Source organism: Chionomys nivalis, chromosome 15, assembly GCF_950005125.1.
Source record: "Chionomys nivalis chromosome 15, mChiNiv1.1, whole genome shotgun sequence".
NCBI lineage: Eukaryota > Metazoa > Chordata > Mammalia > Rodentia > Cricetidae > Chionomys > Chionomys nivalis.
The window spans coordinates 62,660,869-62,680,537 of record NC_080100.1 but is presented as its reverse complement, the minus strand read 5'-3'; the positions used below and the strand labels follow the sequence as shown (position 1 = coordinate 62,680,537).

At 38.6% G+C, this 19,669-nt stretch overlaps 1 protein-coding gene across 1 annotated transcript in view; it reads right to left on the bottom strand.

Annotated features, from left to right (window-relative positions):
• Window positions 1–19,669, bottom strand: part of Adgrv1 (adhesion G protein-coupled receptor V1) — a 550,578-nt gene that overhangs the window by 507,837 nt on the left and 23,072 nt on the right. Inside the window, exons 12-19 of the mRNA XM_057789515.1 lie at window positions 14,774–14,997; window positions 9,427–9,553; window positions 9,159–9,344; window positions 8,254–8,434; window positions 6,685–6,848; window positions 5,037–5,160; window positions 3,631–3,897; window positions 2,201–2,327 (exon numbers count right to left, since the gene is read on the bottom strand). Of these exons, the coding sequence (XP_057645498.1) occupies window positions 2,201–2,327; window positions 3,631–3,897; window positions 5,037–5,160; window positions 6,685–6,848; window positions 8,254–8,434; window positions 9,159–9,344; window positions 9,427–9,553; window positions 14,774–14,997 (1,400 nt within the window). The remainder of the gene's footprint in view (window positions 1–2,200; window positions 2,328–3,630; window positions 3,898–5,036; window positions 5,161–6,684; window positions 6,849–8,253; window positions 8,435–9,158; window positions 9,345–9,426; window positions 9,554–14,773; window positions 14,998–19,669) is intronic.

The following is a 19,669-nucleotide window of genomic DNA, read 5'->3' as shown; positions in this document are numbered from 1 at the left end:
TAAAAAAGTAAAAAAAAAAAAAAACAACTAGATGTCCCTCAACCTAAGAATGGATAAAAGAAAACGTGGTACATTTATACACTGGAGTATTACTCCATTGTTTAAAAAAAAAAAAAAGCATCATGAACTTTGCAGGTAAATAAATGGAAGTAGAAATATCTTGCTGAGTAACTCAGACACAGAAAGACAAACATGGTAAGTACTGACTTATAAATGTATATTAGCTTCAATGTAAAGGATAGTCATGCTACAATCCACAGAGCCAGAGAGGCTGAGTAACAGAGAAGGCTCAAGGGAGGATGCATGAAGGGAGGATGCATGAATTTCCCTGAAAAAATAAAATAGATTTTGAGGGACATGGGGACATGTGGAGATGAGAACAAGAGGGATCAGGTGTGAGGGTTATGGAGGTAGAGACAACTGGAAATAGGGAGGGAGGCACATTTAAAGGGCAATGCACAAACCCAGTGCAATGGAAACCCCCTGGACTCTATGAGGGCGACCCTAGCGAAGACTCATAGTAATGGGGAATGCGGAACCTGAGCCGGCCACCCTCTGTAACCAGGCAAGGCTTCCAGTGGAGTGATTTGGGACACCAACCCAGACGCAAAACCTTCGACCTACAGTTTGTCCTGCCTGCACAATATGCTGACATACAGGTGGCACAGAACTTGTGGGAGTGGCCAACAAGTGACGGGCCCAGCTTGAGACCCATGCCACCAGATGAACCCACCCCTGACACGTCCCGGAGCACCAGGAACCAGAGGTTGGTTGGCCCAGAGACCAAGGATGGAAACAAACATGACGCTTAATAAAAAAGTCAGTAAAATGATTCCTAAAGATACTCTGCTATACTTGTAGAGAGGAGCCTACATAATCATCATAAGAGACTCCCAGCAAATTGTGAGAGCAGATGCAGGGACCCACACCCACACATTGAGTGGAGCTCAAGAAAGCCTTCTGAAGAGGAAACAGAAGTATTGCAGGAGCCTGAGGGGTCAAGAAAACCCACAGAATCAGCTAATCTGGGCTCATGGTAGCTCAAGAGACTGAACTGACATCCAGGGAGCCTGCATGGGTCTCACCTAGGTCCTCTGAATATATGTCATGGTTGTGCAGCTTGGTGTTCTTGTAGAACTCCCAGCAGCTTGGTGTTTCCATGGGACTCCTAACAGAGGGATAAGGGCTTTCTCTGATTCTTTTTTTTTTATTTATTAAAGATTTCTGTCTCCTCCCCGCCACCGCCTCCCATTTCCCTCCCCCTCCCCCAATCAACTCCCCCTCTCTCGTCGGCCCCGAAGAGCAGTCAGGGTTCTCTGCCCTGTGGGAAGTCCAAGGACCTCCCACTTCCTTCCAGGTCTAGTAAGGTGAACATCCAAACAGCCTAGACTCCCACAAAGCCAGTACGTGCAGTAGGATCAAAACCCATTGCCTTTGTTCTTGACTTCTCAGCAGTCTTCATTGTCCGCTATGTTCAGCGAGTCCGGTTTTATCCCATGCTTTTTCAGACCCAGTCCAGCTGGCCTTGGTGAGTTCCTGATAGAGCATCCCCATTGTCTCAGTGTGTGGGTGCACCCCTCGCGGTCCTGAGTTCCTTGCTCGTGCTCTCTTGCCTGCTTTGGGACCCTATTCCTCATACTGGGTTGTCTCGCCCTGTCTAAATAGGAGGAGATGTGTCTCCTTCTATTAGAACATGATATGGTATGTTTGCGTGATATCCCTGGGAAGCCTGCCCTTTTCTGAAGGGAAATGGAGGGGTGGATCTGGGGGAGAAGGGAGGTTGAGGTGATTTCAAGGAAAAGAAGGAAGGGAAACTTCAGTCAGCGTGCAATATGTGAAAGAAGAATATTTTCTTACAAAAAAAAGTAATACATCAAAACTCACATTTGAAGGAGAAGAAGAAAGGAAAACACTAAGTGTAAGGACTCAGAAGCTGAAGACTGAATAACTGTGGTCTTCCAGCCTTGAGAGGATAGAACATGGAGGGAGAAGGGCAGAAAGATTAAGTTCTGTTTAGAAGATAAATGGTTCTCATGGTTAGTTCTCTTAATGAAAAATATTATATGGAGCATAAAGAAAGTTATAATTTATTTGTATCATTTATATTTTTGTTGACATTAACAGTGTTTCAGTTTTCACACACTTAAAGATCTTATTTTGTTGCATCTGATTTTAACTTTCCTTCTCCAGATATACTTACCAAAATGCATTCGTCTTTCCTTCTTCCACTGTTTTGTCTATCGGCTCCAGGGAAAACACCCCATTTGGGTCATCATTGGCTTCAATTATGACTGTGGCTATTCCATACTGGTAAACTACCGTGTCACCTAAATTAAACACAAAAAGGTCAAAGTAATTTAAAAAGAAGCTGCCTTTAATTTAACAAAAAAAAAAAATTAACATGTATTCATTTTATTCACTTAAATTTTAAGAAATGTGAAACTAAAGATACAAAAGGCTAGGGAGGGGGCTCAATGGGTAAGCACTTGCTACATGTGTCTGTTTTTGCCTTCAGACCCAACCATCTGTATAAAAGGCAGGAGCTTCTACAACCCCAGCTATGAGTAGACCAGAGGCTGCGAGATCCATAGGGTCCGTTGGTCAACCAACATGGTTGAAAGGGCAAGAATGTTGTTCAGGGAGAAACTCTGCCTCACAATTATGGAAAAATGCTAGACAACAACTCAGCCTCCATGTGTATACATGTGTGAGCACAGACACAAAGTATTCATATGTGTGCATATTTATGCCCAGACCATATGCATTAAAAGGCCCTAGAAATAACAAGACATCAGTAGTAATAACCCACCCAGTGGTCAGATCCTATTTACTAAAACAATTCTCAAAAGCGGGGCTTCCAAAAGAATTGGCTGATTTCAGAATTGTTGTGGGAAGGTAACACATGAGCTTGAACAGCTTGGTGTGAAGAAAGTAGAGAAATACTTGAAGAATAATAAGGACATGTCAAACGGCAAAAAGGCCATGCTGAATAGATTACTGTGTGTTACTTTCATTGGTTAATAAAGAAACTGCCTTGGCCCTTTGATAGGACAGAAAATTAGGTAGGTGGAGTAGACAGAACAGAATGCTGGGAAGAAGGCAATGAGGCAGACACCATAGCTCTCCTTTCCGAGATGGACGCAGGTTAAGATCTTTCCCAAGGTGCTACACAGATTACTAAATATGGGTTAAAGCAAGATGTGAGAATTAGCCAATAAGAGGCTGGAATTAATGGGCCAGGCAGTGTTTAAAAGAATAGTTTCCATGTAATTATTTCAGGAAAAGCTAGCCGGGTGGTGGAACGCAGCCTGCTGCTCCTCATCACAACAATTAGCCAAATTTAAGTAGAAGTAACCACAAAAGTAAATGATTGTAACAATTAACCATATCACTAAATATAATATGATTCTACTCCAATAAAAATCAGTAAAAACTTGAAAGATTTTTTGAGTACTAAAGCAACCATATAATTTCAAGTTAACTAGCCACAAACATTTGTTAATTACAATAAAAAATAAACTTGGAGGTCATCATCTTATTTGTACCAAAACAAATAATGAAGGGACAAAGCAAAATCCTGACAAGAAAGGTCAGCCTGGCACAATACTTAGCAGAACAGCATGTGTTTACCTGTCGAATTGAAAAGGATTACATAAAAAGGTTCATCTGTTTCAGGGATTTCATCATCATTGACATATACAGATACACTCTGCTCCCTGCTCCCAGCCTCAAATACAAGAGTTTCTCCTAGCTCAACAGGAACAAAGTCTCCCTCCCTTCCTGAAGCCTCTCCATCCATGGTAGCATACTGGACAGTGCAAGTTATATTAACAGATCCATTTCTGAGCACTGTGAAGTTGGCAGTGTCACCCTCCTGGATCCTCAGGACATAGGGCTCTGAAACATACATAGAAAAGAAATCCATGAGCCTCTTCCATCCCGTGAGCACATTTTCAGAGTACGCTTCTTTCTCCCTGCCATCAACAAGGAAAGTCTGTAGTCTACTCTGCTCCTCCCTGATTGCTTCAAGAGTCCGTGCCCTTTCCTGCATAATGCCCACAGTACCCAGTGTCTCTGGCAACCAATCTGTCATTAAAGCTCATGAGATTTCTTAATTTTTTACTTCTGTTTAACATGCCTCATACTAAAAATAAGTTCCTTGAATATAGATCCCTTGTTTCATTTTGCCATGACAGTTGGGGAAAAAAGATCAAGACTAACTCGTTAACTATGTTACCTGAAGGCTAAGAATGGTGTAAGTAAAATTCGAGAGGCTCGGGGTGTTACTACATCAGCAGTTTCATCTATATACATCTAATAAAAGAGATTTCAGAGAATTAAAAATCTGATTCTCATTCACAAAACTGAAAGATACCTCAGGGGCAAAAGTTAGTTGTTCAGAAAACAGCAAAATGACAAAAATGGAGAATCCTTCATTAATATGTCCATTGCTCATCTGCTACTGTAACAAGTGGCTGCCCGTAGGAAGAACACAAGCCCTGAACCCATCCGACGCTCTTAGGAAGTGACTGGGGAAGCACATTCTTGTCTACCCAAAGCAAAGGCAATGCCATGGGATTACAAAGAAGAAACAAAGCTATCCAGGACTTTCTTTTGTTTTCATTGTGTTTCCGAAGGTCTTAAAAATAAAAATGTTTAAACTCAAACAATGAAAATCAATCATCAAATGAACTGTGAAATTATATTTCAATAACACTATAAAAATGTTCAGTTAATAACTCTTAAACATATGTATTGGGGCTGGAGAGATAGCTCAGTAGTTCAGAGTACTTATTGCTCTTATAGAAGATCCAGGTTTGACTTCCAAGGCCCACAAGATGACTTCCACCCATACTAACTCCAGTTGTAGAGACCCATTTTCCTCATATGGCTCCACAGGCACCAGCCATGCACAGGGTACACACACATACATGCAGGTAAAACATACCTACACATAAAATTAAATAAAAATGTCTTAAAACACATATAGTATTTAAGATGTATATAAACTCATTCAAACAAGATAGCAATACTACCTGCAAAATAAATGGGGTCATCATTCCTTAAAATCCTCAGGAAAGCAGTTGTTCTATTTCCTGTTTGAGCACCACTGGTGGCATTAAATAGAATGATGGTGAATTCCTCCATCTCCTCCGGAATCTTTGGGGAAATGGTACATATTCTAAGTCAAGTGAATCATACATGTCATTCTGCATGTCTATTCATTTTTTGAAAGCACCGTTATAACTGCTAATATTCATTTTCATTTCTAAGGCAAAAGCTTCTTAAAATGTTCCCATAAAACTCAGATTCTCCTAAAATCATTTCAATATTCTTCCAAGCAGCCATTTTATTTTTTTGTAGCTATAGCGTGCAATAGAAATACATATGTTTGGGGCTGGAGAGATGGCTCAGAGGTTAAGAGCACTAATTGCTCTTCTGGAGGTCCTGAGTTCAATCCCCAGCAACCACATGGTGGCTCACAACCATCTGTAATGAGATCTGGCGCCCTCTTCTGGCCTGCAAGCATACATGGAAGCTGAACACTGGGTACATAATAAATAAATAAATCTTTTTTAAAAAAAAAGAAATATATATGTTTTAACTTAAGTAAGGAAAACATGGCTATGCCAGAGCTTATTTTATTTCTATAAGAAAACAGGAAAGAAATTAACTGTAAGAAAAAAATGGAACAGAAAAACAATGTAAACTTCGGAACAGAGCACTAAGACTTGCTAGGCTGTTAGCGCTCGCTTGTGTCTTTAAAGCTTCAGGAAGGTTCCAGAGGAGGTCCAAAGGCATCCTTACTGTGCTCTTTAAATGAGGAGATTTCCATTCCTCTGATTCTTCTACCCCCCCCCCCCCGTGGGTCCCATTCACATTGTTTGTGTGATCTAGTTTTCTCCCCACACCAAGACAGAAAAAACATGAAATTTTGTCTGTTGGGGGACAGTTTTGGGGGAAAGGGGACATGTTTCATAGCTTTTCCCTGAGAAAGATCCACTCCCCACCTTAGTGCAGTTCCTTATCTTTCCTTTGGGGCTCAGAACACCTGTGCTATTTCCTGACACTGAAGTGTACAATGAGATGACCATAGGAGGGCTCTTCTTCAAGTGCCTAAGACAAACCAGTTGCTAAACATCCCCCCAAAGCCGGAATCCCTAGTATTTGCTATATGATGGGGTTACTGATCACCACCAATTGTAAGGATTTTAAAGTACAAAGGCCTTCAAGGACACCCAAATAGCACTGCTTTCTTGCTGTCTATCCAGTCTGTCATAATGGAGCTCTTTATTACAGTTTCATCATAAAACGTATCGCCAGATATTTAATTACTTAATTACGGAAAAATGAAAGGGCTGTAAATTTAGAATGTTCACATGGCATATAGAGAGTTTGACCAACAGCACCACAAAAGATAAGCCAACGCATAGAGAGGTGTGTATGATCCAACAACTACAATGAGCAGGGGACGATCTATAGAGAATAACAAATAGAGAGGTGTGTGTGATCAACAACTACAATGAGCAGGGGAAGATCTATATGAGAATAACACAGAGAGGTGTGTGTGATACAACAACTACAATGAGCAGGGGAAGATCTATATGAGAACAATGCATAGAGAGGAGTGTGTGAACCAACAACTACAATGAGCAGACGAGGATCTATATGAGCAGGACTTACTTCATCCACAAGGGAGTAAACAGTGAGAGTTTTCGAAAATTCCTGGTCTCCGAAATATACAGTTCCTTGCACAGGAAACACGTCTTGCGTGAAGTCTGGACTAACCATCCATGATACACTAACTTCACCAAAGTTGCCTCGAGTTCGTATTACACCATAGACAGCTGGGAAATACACACATGAACATAGGCTGATCTTTAAAACAAGCAAAACAACTTCTGAAATAAACAGGAAAAAAAACCCTCTTCATCAACACTTGTTGGGAGGTTTGCTGGCTGGTTGGAGGTTGCAGTCTGTCCGGGCCTGGCAGCTTTTTTACAAAGTTCAAGGACATGGAGACTCCTCCCTCCCCACCCCGCCCCCAGTGTGACTTCCTGCTCTCTACATGCTTTTCTGGAGAAAGTCCCTAGACCTGGAGGACTGGCTGTTTCTAAACGCTATCTCTAAGCCAGATACCTAATATATCTCTAGGGTGACCCTTGGCTAAGTTTCCTGCTAGAAGCCTCCCCTGCTATACATATGGTAACTAAGACTTATCATAGGAGCTCTGCTATAGGACCCTTCTGAAAGAGGTGTGCCACTTAATGCAAATTAGGAATTGTCCCCAGGCTCCCCAATCGTCTGCATTTCCTAAACTCTGGAATAAGGTTGAGCTGATTCACTGGAGTCTCTCCTGGAGGGCTGTCTCCCTTGTTCGCAGGCCAGGCCGCTGTTCAAGGATCTCTGTTGTGGCTTCTGCTTTTTCGTTCTCATGGACTGATAGCCAACTGACCACGAAGACAAAGGGGAACCCACACAAACACTTGCTTAGCAAAACTCCAAGGTTAACATAATTGTGTGTGTGTGTGTGTGTGCACGTGCACGCGTGTGTGTTTGTGGGTATGTATTGAGCCTCTTCAATATTAAAAGTCTTGTGGCATAGAAATGGGATTGTAATCAATTATGTACAACTATTATAAAGTCTACCAAAGTAGTTCCACCAAAGGCACTACTGGAAGCTTGACTTGACAGGCAAAGTAATTTTTATTGCCTAGATATTGCTTTTCAAATAAAGGAATTCTCATCCCCACTGCAATAGTTCCTCCACAGTCAGTCTTAGCTGTAGTATCCACTCCACTTGACGTGACTTGATTCCCCCCCGCCCCCCGTGTCTGAGTTATAATGTTATAATGCATTAGCTAAAATGAAATTGTAACTGAAGTCTTCAGTATCATCACAATGCTATGTAAGAAATGAAAATGGCAACCCTGCATATGAGTTTTAAAAGGTAAGTTTCTAAGCTGCATGTAATTTCCAAGGCAGAGTGGAAAACTGACAACAGTTACTAAAGAAATGAACTACGCTTACTGCTCTTCCAGAGGACCCAGGTTCAGTCCTAGCACCCAAGCAGATGGCTGACCACCACTAATGTCTGCACTCCACGGGCATCTGCACACACATGGTGAGCATAAATTCACACAAGTACACACAAATACACATACAAATAGAAAAATTATTAAATTAAGGTGAAAAGAGATTAATGTCTGCTTCAGTGAAGAGAAATAAAATGCAGTAAACATAATAGCTTACCAGTATAGATATCCTCTCCTTTGCTTTCCTTTATTGACACGGTCAAACCCTCAGAAACAAAGTCTATAATCCCATGAGGCTCGTCGTTTTTTAGAATGGTTATGTTGACAACCGTAGCACTTCCCAGCCTGCTCTCCCTTTCGCCGTGGCTGCTGAGGATCACCCAGTAATGCTCATCCAACTACAGAAAGCATGGCAAATTAGAAAAAAGGTAAAGTTGATGCTCTCACAGCAAATACAATGTATAGATTACCTACACTATTAATATGCTTAACTTTTCAGGAACATACATCACACTAAAAACGACAGAAGAGCTGGTGTTATTCCTAATTTTCAAAAATATTTGCCTACTAACTGAAAGACAGGAGCATAATATGCATTATAAAAAAGAAAAAGAAACAATGATACTATTATAATCTGGTAAAAATTCAAGAACTTCTCATTCATGATCTAGTATTCATTTAAATGAGCAAGAGTAAAAAAATAAATTTGGAAGCTGCATATGTATTGCTATATAAACATAAATAAAGTACATCTGATTCTTTTCATATAAAACATATTTATTTCTTTCCAAACAATAATTTTATAGCAAAACTTTACTTCAAAACCACACCAATAAGAGTTGTTGATATAGAGAACATAAAATAAACTTATATTAATGGACAAAACTGATCATACAAGCAAAATCTCATAATGTTTTTTTTTATTTCTTGTTTGGAGGACAAGAATACACTCTTGTAAGCGGAATGAATCTTATTCTTTTAAAGCTTCTTTCTAAGTATTTCCAAACATGAATACTTATTCTTTCTTATATCTTGCTGTCAATGTTCAAAATACTTCTATCCTCAATATACCGATGCTATCAGCCTGCCCCATGAGCATAAGAGAAATTCAAAACCTGGTACCTCTGGCATGCCATCCAACCTTGAGAGCAAGGTGATCACTACTTCTCGTTCCCCAGGTGTGAATTCCAGCACCCCCGTGTTTCCATAGAACTCATTGCTCTCTCTGGGTTCTATGTGATAACGCAGGAACTGTTTCACCAGACACCCCCTGGCCCGAGTGATGCGGAGCTCTACAGCATCTCCTTCCTTGAAAAAAATCCACAGAATTTCAAACTCTTCTAGAGCATTTTCCTGAAGTTATGAATAGAAAGTGAAGGCTCAGACTTACTCTTATGACGTAGGGTCCTCTAGAATTGTGAGAAAACTCAAAAACACCCCCAGGGTCATCATTTTCCAAAATAATTAAGTCCCGGCTAGTGTATCCTGATTTTAGGACTTCACTGTCCACACTCACCCTGGAAAGGGAGAGAAGAAAACGCACTGTTATTCTTTATTGTTCACACTTTGAAAGAGCCAGCAGTGTTTACATGTCTCCCAGATAATTCGAAAGACAACCAAGAGTTAAAGCTTACAGCAAATTTACAAGTATTAAAATCACTTCACACCAAACCTGTTTCCACTGATAACACTTACTGCAAGACTTTTATATTTTGTATCTTTCTTTTATTTGACTGGTCTAAACACTGCATAGATAAACAAAGAATATAAAAACCATTCATATAAAGTATCAAATCCTGTAAAATTTTACTGTAGTTTTAGAAAATTATATTTTGTAATTGGTTGGAAAATATAGTTAAATAACCTGATAGCTGTTGCATTCTGCTTCTCTGATGTGTGTTTTACATTTTAAATTTTACTTACATGTGAATTTCTTTTAAGTCTCCTTAAAAATGATTATGTTAATTGTGTAATAATATGTATTAACTGGGTAACTACACACTACAAATGATGAAAACTAAATAAACACAATTTTAATCAAATTTTTATGAATACTTTTTATCCTTGAAGTGTTTCCTAAGTCTCAGTTTTAACCACAAACTTTTTTAGAAAAAAAAATGTAAAATATATTAGAATAAAAGGAATGAAGTGGATCTGAGATGCTGACATGCAATAACAACTAGTGTGTGTGTGAGTATGTGTGTGTGTGTGCATGTGCGTCCGTGTGTGTGTGTGTGTGTGTGTGTGTGTGTGTGCGTGTGCGTCCGTGTGTGTGTCTGTAGATAAACTGGTGTATAGATAAGCTTTTTTAAATTTCTGGTGTTTATGTTAGAATATAATTGGGATGATCAAAGAGAGAGCAGGTTCTGAGATCTGAAGTTAGCTCTCAGGAAGTCGTAGCCACATGAGTTGAACTGAGTCTCTCCACATGTCACTTCCTACTGAGCAAAAGTCTAGTCATGATCTGACCTCCAGATCACAATGAAACCACAAACAGTCCATAGAAATGTGCACAGGCTGGTGGTTTCAAAGAGGGAAAAAGTGATTAACATGCTTCTGCTTATACAAATCACACAGGGAGTACCCAACATGCTAGTGACCACAGAGGAAGTAATCCGAACCCCAGACAGCTATTTGCTGTGTTGATAATGCCTCTATTTCATTTCTATAAATATCTTCATCAATTAAAATCCCCTGTGTCCAAATAAGTTAGGAGACAAGAAAACTGGATGAGAAGCAAAACATGTAAATCGGTGTGCACAGGAAATAAGTAGTTACTTTTAGACTTCTCTAAAATATGCTACTCTAACGTATGATGCAAGCTCAAAAATATTCTCTATAAAACACAGACATGAAAGCAAGAAACTGCAAAGATATACCCAGAAAGACGACTGGTTTCATATTCTCTATTAAGCAAAATATGGTCATAAAGGATTTCAGAGTTAAACTACAGTTACTTTCTGGTGTCAACTATTTGGATAGTTAAAATTTAAAACTCTTCAAAATGCGATAACACTCAATTCTTCAGTGCTTTCTTAAATATTTTAAGTGCATTCAGAACGCAAAACTGAGGACCTCAAATTTCAAACCACTCATGCAAAACCCACTGTCACTACAGAATAAAACTGCACACAGACATGCACAGCCAGGTGGACAGGCAGCATTGCTCAAGACTGGTCATGCAGAATGGCAGCTTCATCATAAAACAGTCACTCACAGGAAAAAAAAACAGTGAGTCTTCAAAACAAGACATTATTCTGCACACTTACCCAAAATACACGACAAATCTTTCCGTTTCTACCCTGTCAACAAAGAAAGAACTGTGGGAGGGGGAAGGGAAAGAGGCAATACCCTTTGCTAAAACCTCAGGACGAAAAGCTCAGTGTAATGGTGAAACAAAGTTAAAGGAAGCACCCTTACTACTCACTCCCACCCCACTTCCTAGAGCTAGCAGTTTGCAGTTTACGGGACCTGTGCACATTGTGTTCTCTGCTATTGACAAATGCTAGAAATCCCACTCAGAGAAGATGACCCCATGATCAGCAAGCATGTCAAGCAAGCATGTCAAAGCATTCCTTTCCTGGCCCCCTACAAAGCACAGAAGCCTGAAAGTGTGCACTTCCAGAAGCTACCGCAGCTGAGCAAATTTCATTCAGCCCTACTTATAATTACTGACTCACTTTAATTAGGTTTGAAAAAAAAAGAACCCTTTCATCCTCAGATCTAAAGCCAGTTGCTATTTGCATTAAAATCATCAAAACCCTGTAGCAGAGAAATCGCAGAGAATATATTCAACAAGTCACAAGACATCGTCACTTTAACTACAGTTTAGTGTCAGGAAATCTAGTTTTCCACATCCCTAGTGTATTTCATCGTCCAATAGCCTTGACAGGTACACATCAAAACAAAGACCTCTCAAGCTCAGAGTTTAAAGTAAAACATATCATTTATAAATAAAGACTTATGTACCACATAATTGTTATAAAAAATAACAAAAAATGCTTCTAATTGCAAAATATTAAGCAAAGAATACTTTTAATAGGTATTATATTGAAGTTACTTTTAACTGTTTAGTATCAAGTCAACTTCTGCTTATATTTAGTTTAAATTTAAAGCACTTGAGTTGGCCTTGAGAGAAAACTGTGAAGCCTACCCTAATAAAGCATTCCTACTTCTGTTGTGATATGACCACACTAGCATTTGTTCATTCAATATTTGCTTAAGTTTGGTTAAGACTTTGCAAAACTAAAGGAAGATTTTGACAAAATCACTTCCAAATGGTAAATTTCTCTCTCATTTATTTATCTAAACATTTCTTTGGATGCAAGAATATTATTAGGCTATTCTTGTTTGAACACCAGTTACCAACTGAATTGACATTTTAGTGTAGATTTTGACTGATTGGTTCTGTTTTAAAAGAACCACAGTATTAAAAAAAAAAAAAAAAAAACAAAGAACTCTATGATTTGCTATTCCCTGTGGTGTATGATATACTCTTCCACATAGGGAGAAGGAGAGGAAAGAAAAAGCTTTCAAAAAAAGAGTTAATTCATTTCAAATCTTCATGTTACATTTAAAGATTACACAGGAGCGCAACTGGACTTGCAGAGGTACATATACTTCCAATTATTCTTTAAACATCTCGTTGAGATCAGCCAGGCTAACAAGGTTTCTATCAAGTTCCATGGGCTTATAATTATTATCCAATTTGCTTTAGTTGTGCTCAGACCTAAGCTATTGAAAAGCTCCATGGAAAAAAATTAATTTCCAATTTATATGTCATTGAATTTCACTAATTTATATGTCATTAAATGAAGCAGTTTTCCACAAGGCAGTTTGTATCATGGTGTTATAAGATGGTGACATTTAGACTGTGGGTTTTGGCTGCTGGGATTTATTATTGTTTTATTTTTGTGAAAGAAGAAAATAAGTGTATGGTTCTGATGATAACAAAATGACCAGTGGCCTGTCCAAAGACCCACTCTCTGTAGTCTACACTTTGTTCATTCACTTTAAAGACTATACCAGACAAGGGGGTGTGCGCATTTAATCCCAGCACTTTCCTCTCCAGAGGCAGGTGGTCCAGAGAGTTCCAGACCAGACCAAAAAAAGGGTGGGGAGGCCTAGGAAGTGACAATCAGATACAAAAGATGACACGATTAAGCTTTTCCTGCCTCACTCATGAAGAACATACTATAAAATGGTCAAGTTCAGAGTTTCTAACTGTGTATCTGCAGAGCACACTACCCACAGCACCGTAGGAGTGTTTCTAACTGTACATCTGCAGAGCACACTACCCACAGCACCGTAGGAGTGTTTCTAACTATACATCTGCAGAGCACACTACCCACAGCACTATAGGTGTGCATGCTTTCTAAAACCATTGTCACCAATTAACCAGACTCCATTTACTCTTTACAAAGCATTTTCTGAATTTTCTTAAAAAATAAATAAAATCTGGTCTACAAGAGCTAGTTCTAGGACTGGCTCCAAAACCACAGAGAAACCCTGTCTCGAAAAACCAAAAAATAAATAAATAAATAAATAAATAAATAAATAAATAAATAAATAAAATATAACAAAGCTCTTAGAGATTGTGGTGCCGCCTAGAAATGCTGCGTAATTTCTTATTATGACTGCTCAAATGTTAACACATGAATTTGTGTGATTTTATTCTATAAAATAATAATTACTTACTATTTAAATCCCATGTAAAGAGAATAAAGGTTAATCTTGTCTTTTTAATCACTTATAAAACTCTAATCTTTCCTCTCTTGAAAGTAAAGATAAGTGTGTGATCTAACGTTTTTGATGGCTTGCTGCTGCCCTCATAAGCAGAGCAATTTGACTGACAATGCTTCAGACTTCTCAGCTACTCCCCATAACTGTGAGCTACTCCCCATAACTGTCAGCTACTCCCCATAACTGTGAGCTGCTCCCCATAACTGTCAGCTACTCCCCATAACTGTGAGCTGCTCCCCATAACTGTCAGCTACTCTCCCATAACTCTCTACATAATGCAAAACAGGATGGCGAAGGGTCACAAATACAATAATCTTCATAGTCAAAGAAAAGCCCATCCATACACAACAGAAACATCTGAAAGCCATGCTAACCCTTCTCCACAGTTTTCACCACATACTGTCAGGAGCCATTCCCCCCCCAAAAAAATTATTATAGGGATCATCGCCCTGAGGAGTGTGCAGAGGGCTCCACTTCCCAATTGTATTGAGAATCGTTTTATTGACAAAGCCTATCCCACACCCAAGTTAACTGTTAATAGAGAGCTATCTGTTAGCAGAACCCGCCTCACATTCCAAACTATCTAGCTATCTATCTAACTAGGTATGTCAACTTGTGAACTCCTGGCAGAGGAATCGTCACCTGACCGATCGTAACCTCTTGACCTATATGACCGACGTGGACCACGCAGCAAGATCCCGTGCCCCAGCCCCCCAAGCTCCTCATCCAGGGGCTATATAAGCTGCTGCCATGATGTTAATAAACGGAGGCTTTGACAAGAACTATGCTTGGCCTCCTTCCTCTCTCTTGCCCATGTCTTTTCAGGTAGTGCCTCTCCGGGACCCTGGAATAACTGACCAGCCAGGTGGGTTACAATCCCTAGACTAATGACCCGCCAAGGCGGTGTACAACATACAGAGAAATTAACTAAAACAAAATCAAAATCATTAATCAAACAAACAGAAGTTATCGTTTCTGCCATGAGCCATTATTACCTGTCTAAGGAAAGGGTAATGGTTTCATTCAGCTCCGGTATGTCATCACCTTTGACGGTAATGTCGATCGTTGTGTCGCTTTGCCCAGATAAAAACACAACAGAGCCATTGAAAGGACCTGTATCATCCATGGTCACTGCTTGTGAATTAAAGCCAGAAGGCTTCAAACTCCAGTACACAGTAGCCTGTCCATCAGTTCCATCTCGATGTAGGGGGATATATACCTTATTTTAAAAAGAAAAAGAAGAAAAACTTACCTAAACATGTATGCTCATGAGTAACATGAACTTTCCATGCACGTGCAAGTATAAATGGCTGACCGTGTGTACTTCATATAAAGAAGCAAACAGTCAGGTGGTATTAGAAACACAGTGGAAGAAGCAGGAAAATAATTTTGATACTTTTTAAAATGTTTTTTGCTGATCAAATTTACCTGCAATATATACCACGCCAAAAATATGACCTTGGAATTACCTTAATAAAAAGGCAAATATATTAGAAAGCTAAAGAACAGCGAAAAATATAAAACTGTCCATTTAGCTATTCTGGCTACCAACTGAACCTAAGACAACTAAGCAAAGAAAAATTCTTAGGAAGGAAAAAAAAAACTACAAAGAGGTGACCCTCAGTCACGTGAGGGAGCTGGGTGAGACCTGGAACAGTAGAAATAGTAAATTCACAGCTTCACACAGTAAACAAAGGAACACATTCCCAGAGAACAAAGTAGATGCTTTTTAGGCTTTGCAAGGAAATGAGTAAACTTTTGAAAATATATGAAGTCAAAACCATTTTGAAAAGTGAATCTTCACCATCCCTTTATACAATCTCACAATAAACGAATGAAACATTGGTCAAGATACATGAGACTTTGATAACAAACCAACTCCCCTCATTTCTGACCTAAACATTAACCAATTAAGCGTTTGCAACATTAAGCAAACCTAAGTGGGAGGTACTTGTCTTTGACAGATTGTGATACAGCAATACAGAGGTATTCCTAAATAGAAGGACACTTAGTCACGATTCAACTACGACAATGATGCTTAGGGAAGGAAAGAGGGAGGAGTATGCTTTTGTGTGTGTAAGTGTGCATGTGTGTGTGCCTGTGTGTCCGTGTATGTGTGTATGCATGTGCGTGCGTGTGTGTGTGTGTTTGTGTTGCTAAGGCTTAGCATTTCACAAATCCACATCACTATAACTAGTATCAACCATCAAACTCCAAGCTACCTCTGAGTCTTCATTTATACCTGAGGCAGCACAAAAGACAGTCAGAGAACAAAACCCAACACTACTTTGTGTTTCTACAATATGACCACTAAAAGCCAGATTCATAACTGGCTATCAAATGTTATACACTGTGTAAAACCAATCACTTTTTAACAATCTAACTAACGTGGGCTATCCTGTACATGTGTTGCTTTTATTGGTTAATGAATAAAGCTGCTTTGGCCTATGGCAGGGCAGAATATAGCCAGGCTGGAAGGGATAGAGAGAGAAGATGGAGTCAGGGAGACACCATGTAGCTGCCAAAGGAGGCAGATGCCACGTAGCTTCCCAAGAAGCAAGACATAACAAGCCACAAGCCTCATGGTAAAATACAAAATAATTATTTAAGATAAAAGAGCTAGCTAAAAATATGCCTGAGTTGTTGGCCAAACAATGTTGTAATTAATATAGTTTCTGTGTGATTATTTGAGTCTGAGCAGTCAGGAAACGAAAGAGCAGTCTCCGCTTACAGATGATGCCAATATGGGCCAAGTATATCCACATGAAACCTGAGAGAACTTGGGAAGGAATTTTAGACACAAAAGAATGGAGTTAAGCATGGCTTCTTGGTAGCAACATTTTCTCAGGTGGGCTCTGTTTGTTAGAGGCAATCAGAGGCACAATTCTATTAAGAGAAAGATTCCTGGCTTAGCATTAGCAGTAAAAACTGGGCAATAGTTTTAAGAAAGGTCTTCCTGGTTTGTGCTGGCAGCACAAATTCTGGTTCTGCACTTAAATGGTTTTGTGAGCAGCATGTTACTAGTTGCTTAATAGTGGCATAGACCCCCTACATCCCTGGAGCTGGGGCAATAAGCATGGCTTGAAGAGGCAGCGAACATACCTCTGCCATGTTGGATGGGGCAGAGCAAACAGGCAAAGCCATTGAGTTGGTTCTAGCCACCCTGTTTAGTATTTTTAAAAAGAAAAGGTGCTCCTGGTCAGAAAATGATTACAGATATTCAATAAAGACAGATTCAGACAAAAATAAATCTCCAAAGGGGTCACAATGTGTTTAAAATATATATATATATATATATATATATATATATATACATATATATGTATATATATATATGCTTGAGAGAGAGAGAAAAAAGAATACAGACAGTTATAAAAAGAAGTAGTTTAAAAAATAAAACAACGTCTTTAAAGAGACAGTAAAAGAAATATAAAAGAATACAGACATAGATTAATGGAGTAAAGAAAAATAAGCCACATAAGGAGGAAAAATACACAGAGAGTCTGGATCATATTTATTATTGTGTTTTCTTTGAATTTTTTGACTACAGAGAGACATTTGATTCTGGGGGCTGCTAAGTTAAACCAACATATATATTTTAAAGGTATCTTGACTTCAAAATTTGAGTCTAAGTATATGTTACTTTGGAAAAGAGGTTCTGCTTTTGTTTCCACAGAAGATAAGAACCTGTGGATTATTTCCAGGCTAATTGGTTTGATGGAACAATACCCCCCCAGAAAGGTCTCCGTGAACCCTAAAAATACTTCACCCAAAAAAAACAGCAGGAAGCAGTTTATAGAAAACAACACCCAAATTCCCAAAATGATTTTTTATAAATGCTTATTTTCATTTAAAGGGGGATATGATATAGAGATTAATACTTTGCATTGGCACAGATCTTGGTCTATTGATACAAATTTAAGGTTGATTTGTTACACTGGGTATATAGTGTATATGTATTTCTGCTTTTGTTTAAGGTATTGTATTTGTGCAGCTCATTTTAAAATGTAATATATAATTAAGAAATATAGATTAATAGATAGTCTTTTATAATTATCAAACTTTTAGTCATGTTAGTTGAATTTTTTAGATATACAGAGATATATTTCATATGGATAGGTATTCTTCAAACCTTTCAAAGACTTACAGAATATGGCATTTAAAATGTTTTAAGGACTTAGACTTTTATGAATAGTGAGACATGTCTGGTTCTGACAGCTCCAATTCCTTCAGAGAAGTTGATAGGCATCAAAGAAACTTGTTATCAAATTGCCTTCAATGTGACAAGGCTAGTCATTTTGACAAGAAACTGCTTTTTCCTGAATTGTTTGATGGTATGCTGTATGAACCAGACTTGCAGGACCCACAGAAAAGTGACTGCTGAACTTTCCCAGTGATGGGATGATCCTATAAGGTTCCTGCTTTATGAAAAGTCTGCCAGATGTTCCGCAGGACACACAAGAAAGTAACTGACAAACTGTCAATATAGGCAAAGAAGTCTTTCAAATTTTCTGCTTCATTGAAAAGTCTGTCAGATACTATGGTCCTGTAGGCTGAAGATGAAAGCCCCAATTTTACAGAAGAACTTTGGATGACTGTCCAGGCAGTGAGATACCTCTGTCAATCCTAGAGTTTTGGAAGCTGCTTACAATGCACTTCCTGTTAACTTAGGCAATATTATATCCTTCTGAAGTCTTTGATGAAGTTGAAGAATAGATAGTTGTAATTATAGTTTTCCTTAGTTATAATAAAAGATAAATCAGATATGAGACTTTAGAGTCACAAAGATAGGATACATGATAGACTATTTACCTTAATTTACCAAATATAAATGGACTAAATATTGCAACTATAATTCTTCTTGATAACTGTTTTGTATATGAATTTTATTATATCAAAGTTAAAACCTTCCTTTTTAATTAGATAGAAAGGGGGAAGATGTTGTGGGATGTCCTTCTGTATATGTGTTGCTTTTATTGGTTAATGAATAATGTTACCTTGGCCTATGGCAAGGCAGAATACAGCCAGGCTAAAAGGGATATATAGTGAAAGTAGGCAGAGTTAGAGAGATGCCATGTAGCTGCTGAAGGAAGTAGATGCCCTGTAGCTGCCCAAGAAGCAAGAAGTAATAAAGCGTGAGTCTTATAATAAAATAAAAAATAATAATTTAAGATATAAGAGCTAGCTAGAAGTATGCCTGAGTTGTTGACCAAATAATGTTGTAATTCATATAGTTTCTGTGTGATTATTCATGTCTGAGCAGTCAGGAAATGAAAGAGCAGTCTCCGTTTACAATCTACTCTCACCATGAGCAATTAATTCCACTTTTTTCTTTAAATTTTTTAATTGAAATAGTATTGCATCATTTCCCTTCTTCCACTCCCAGTTACTTCCTAGAAACCCTACCAAGCCACATCCACTCTCAATAAAGTTAATAACATTATTATTTATGACTAGATTTGTTACATATATATTTATGTGGCTATGCTAAGTGTCCTGGAGTTGCTGCTTGACAAAGATCACAGTGCTCGGACGACTTGAACTGACCCTTCGCTGTCCTTGCTAGAAGTGCTACACCACTCTTTCCTGTGTCTTTGACGCGTTTAATGTTTGACTCCTTGCGTTAAGTGCCCCTCACTGGAGGCCAGAACTGTGAAAATGGAATAACTCTTGTAAAAGCTGATGTTAAGAATAAAACTGAAGGTGATTCCCTGGAAGAACTTGCTGTATAAGAAAGAAATTATTACTTAAGTGGTAATAAGCATGAGATATAGGATCTGAAATAAATCATTTAAGAAGAAAAACATAGGGAAATTTTAGAAGCTGACAAACTATGACTGAATCATTAGATTTTCATGTTTTGCCTCAGAAACATGGAGCTAGTATGCACA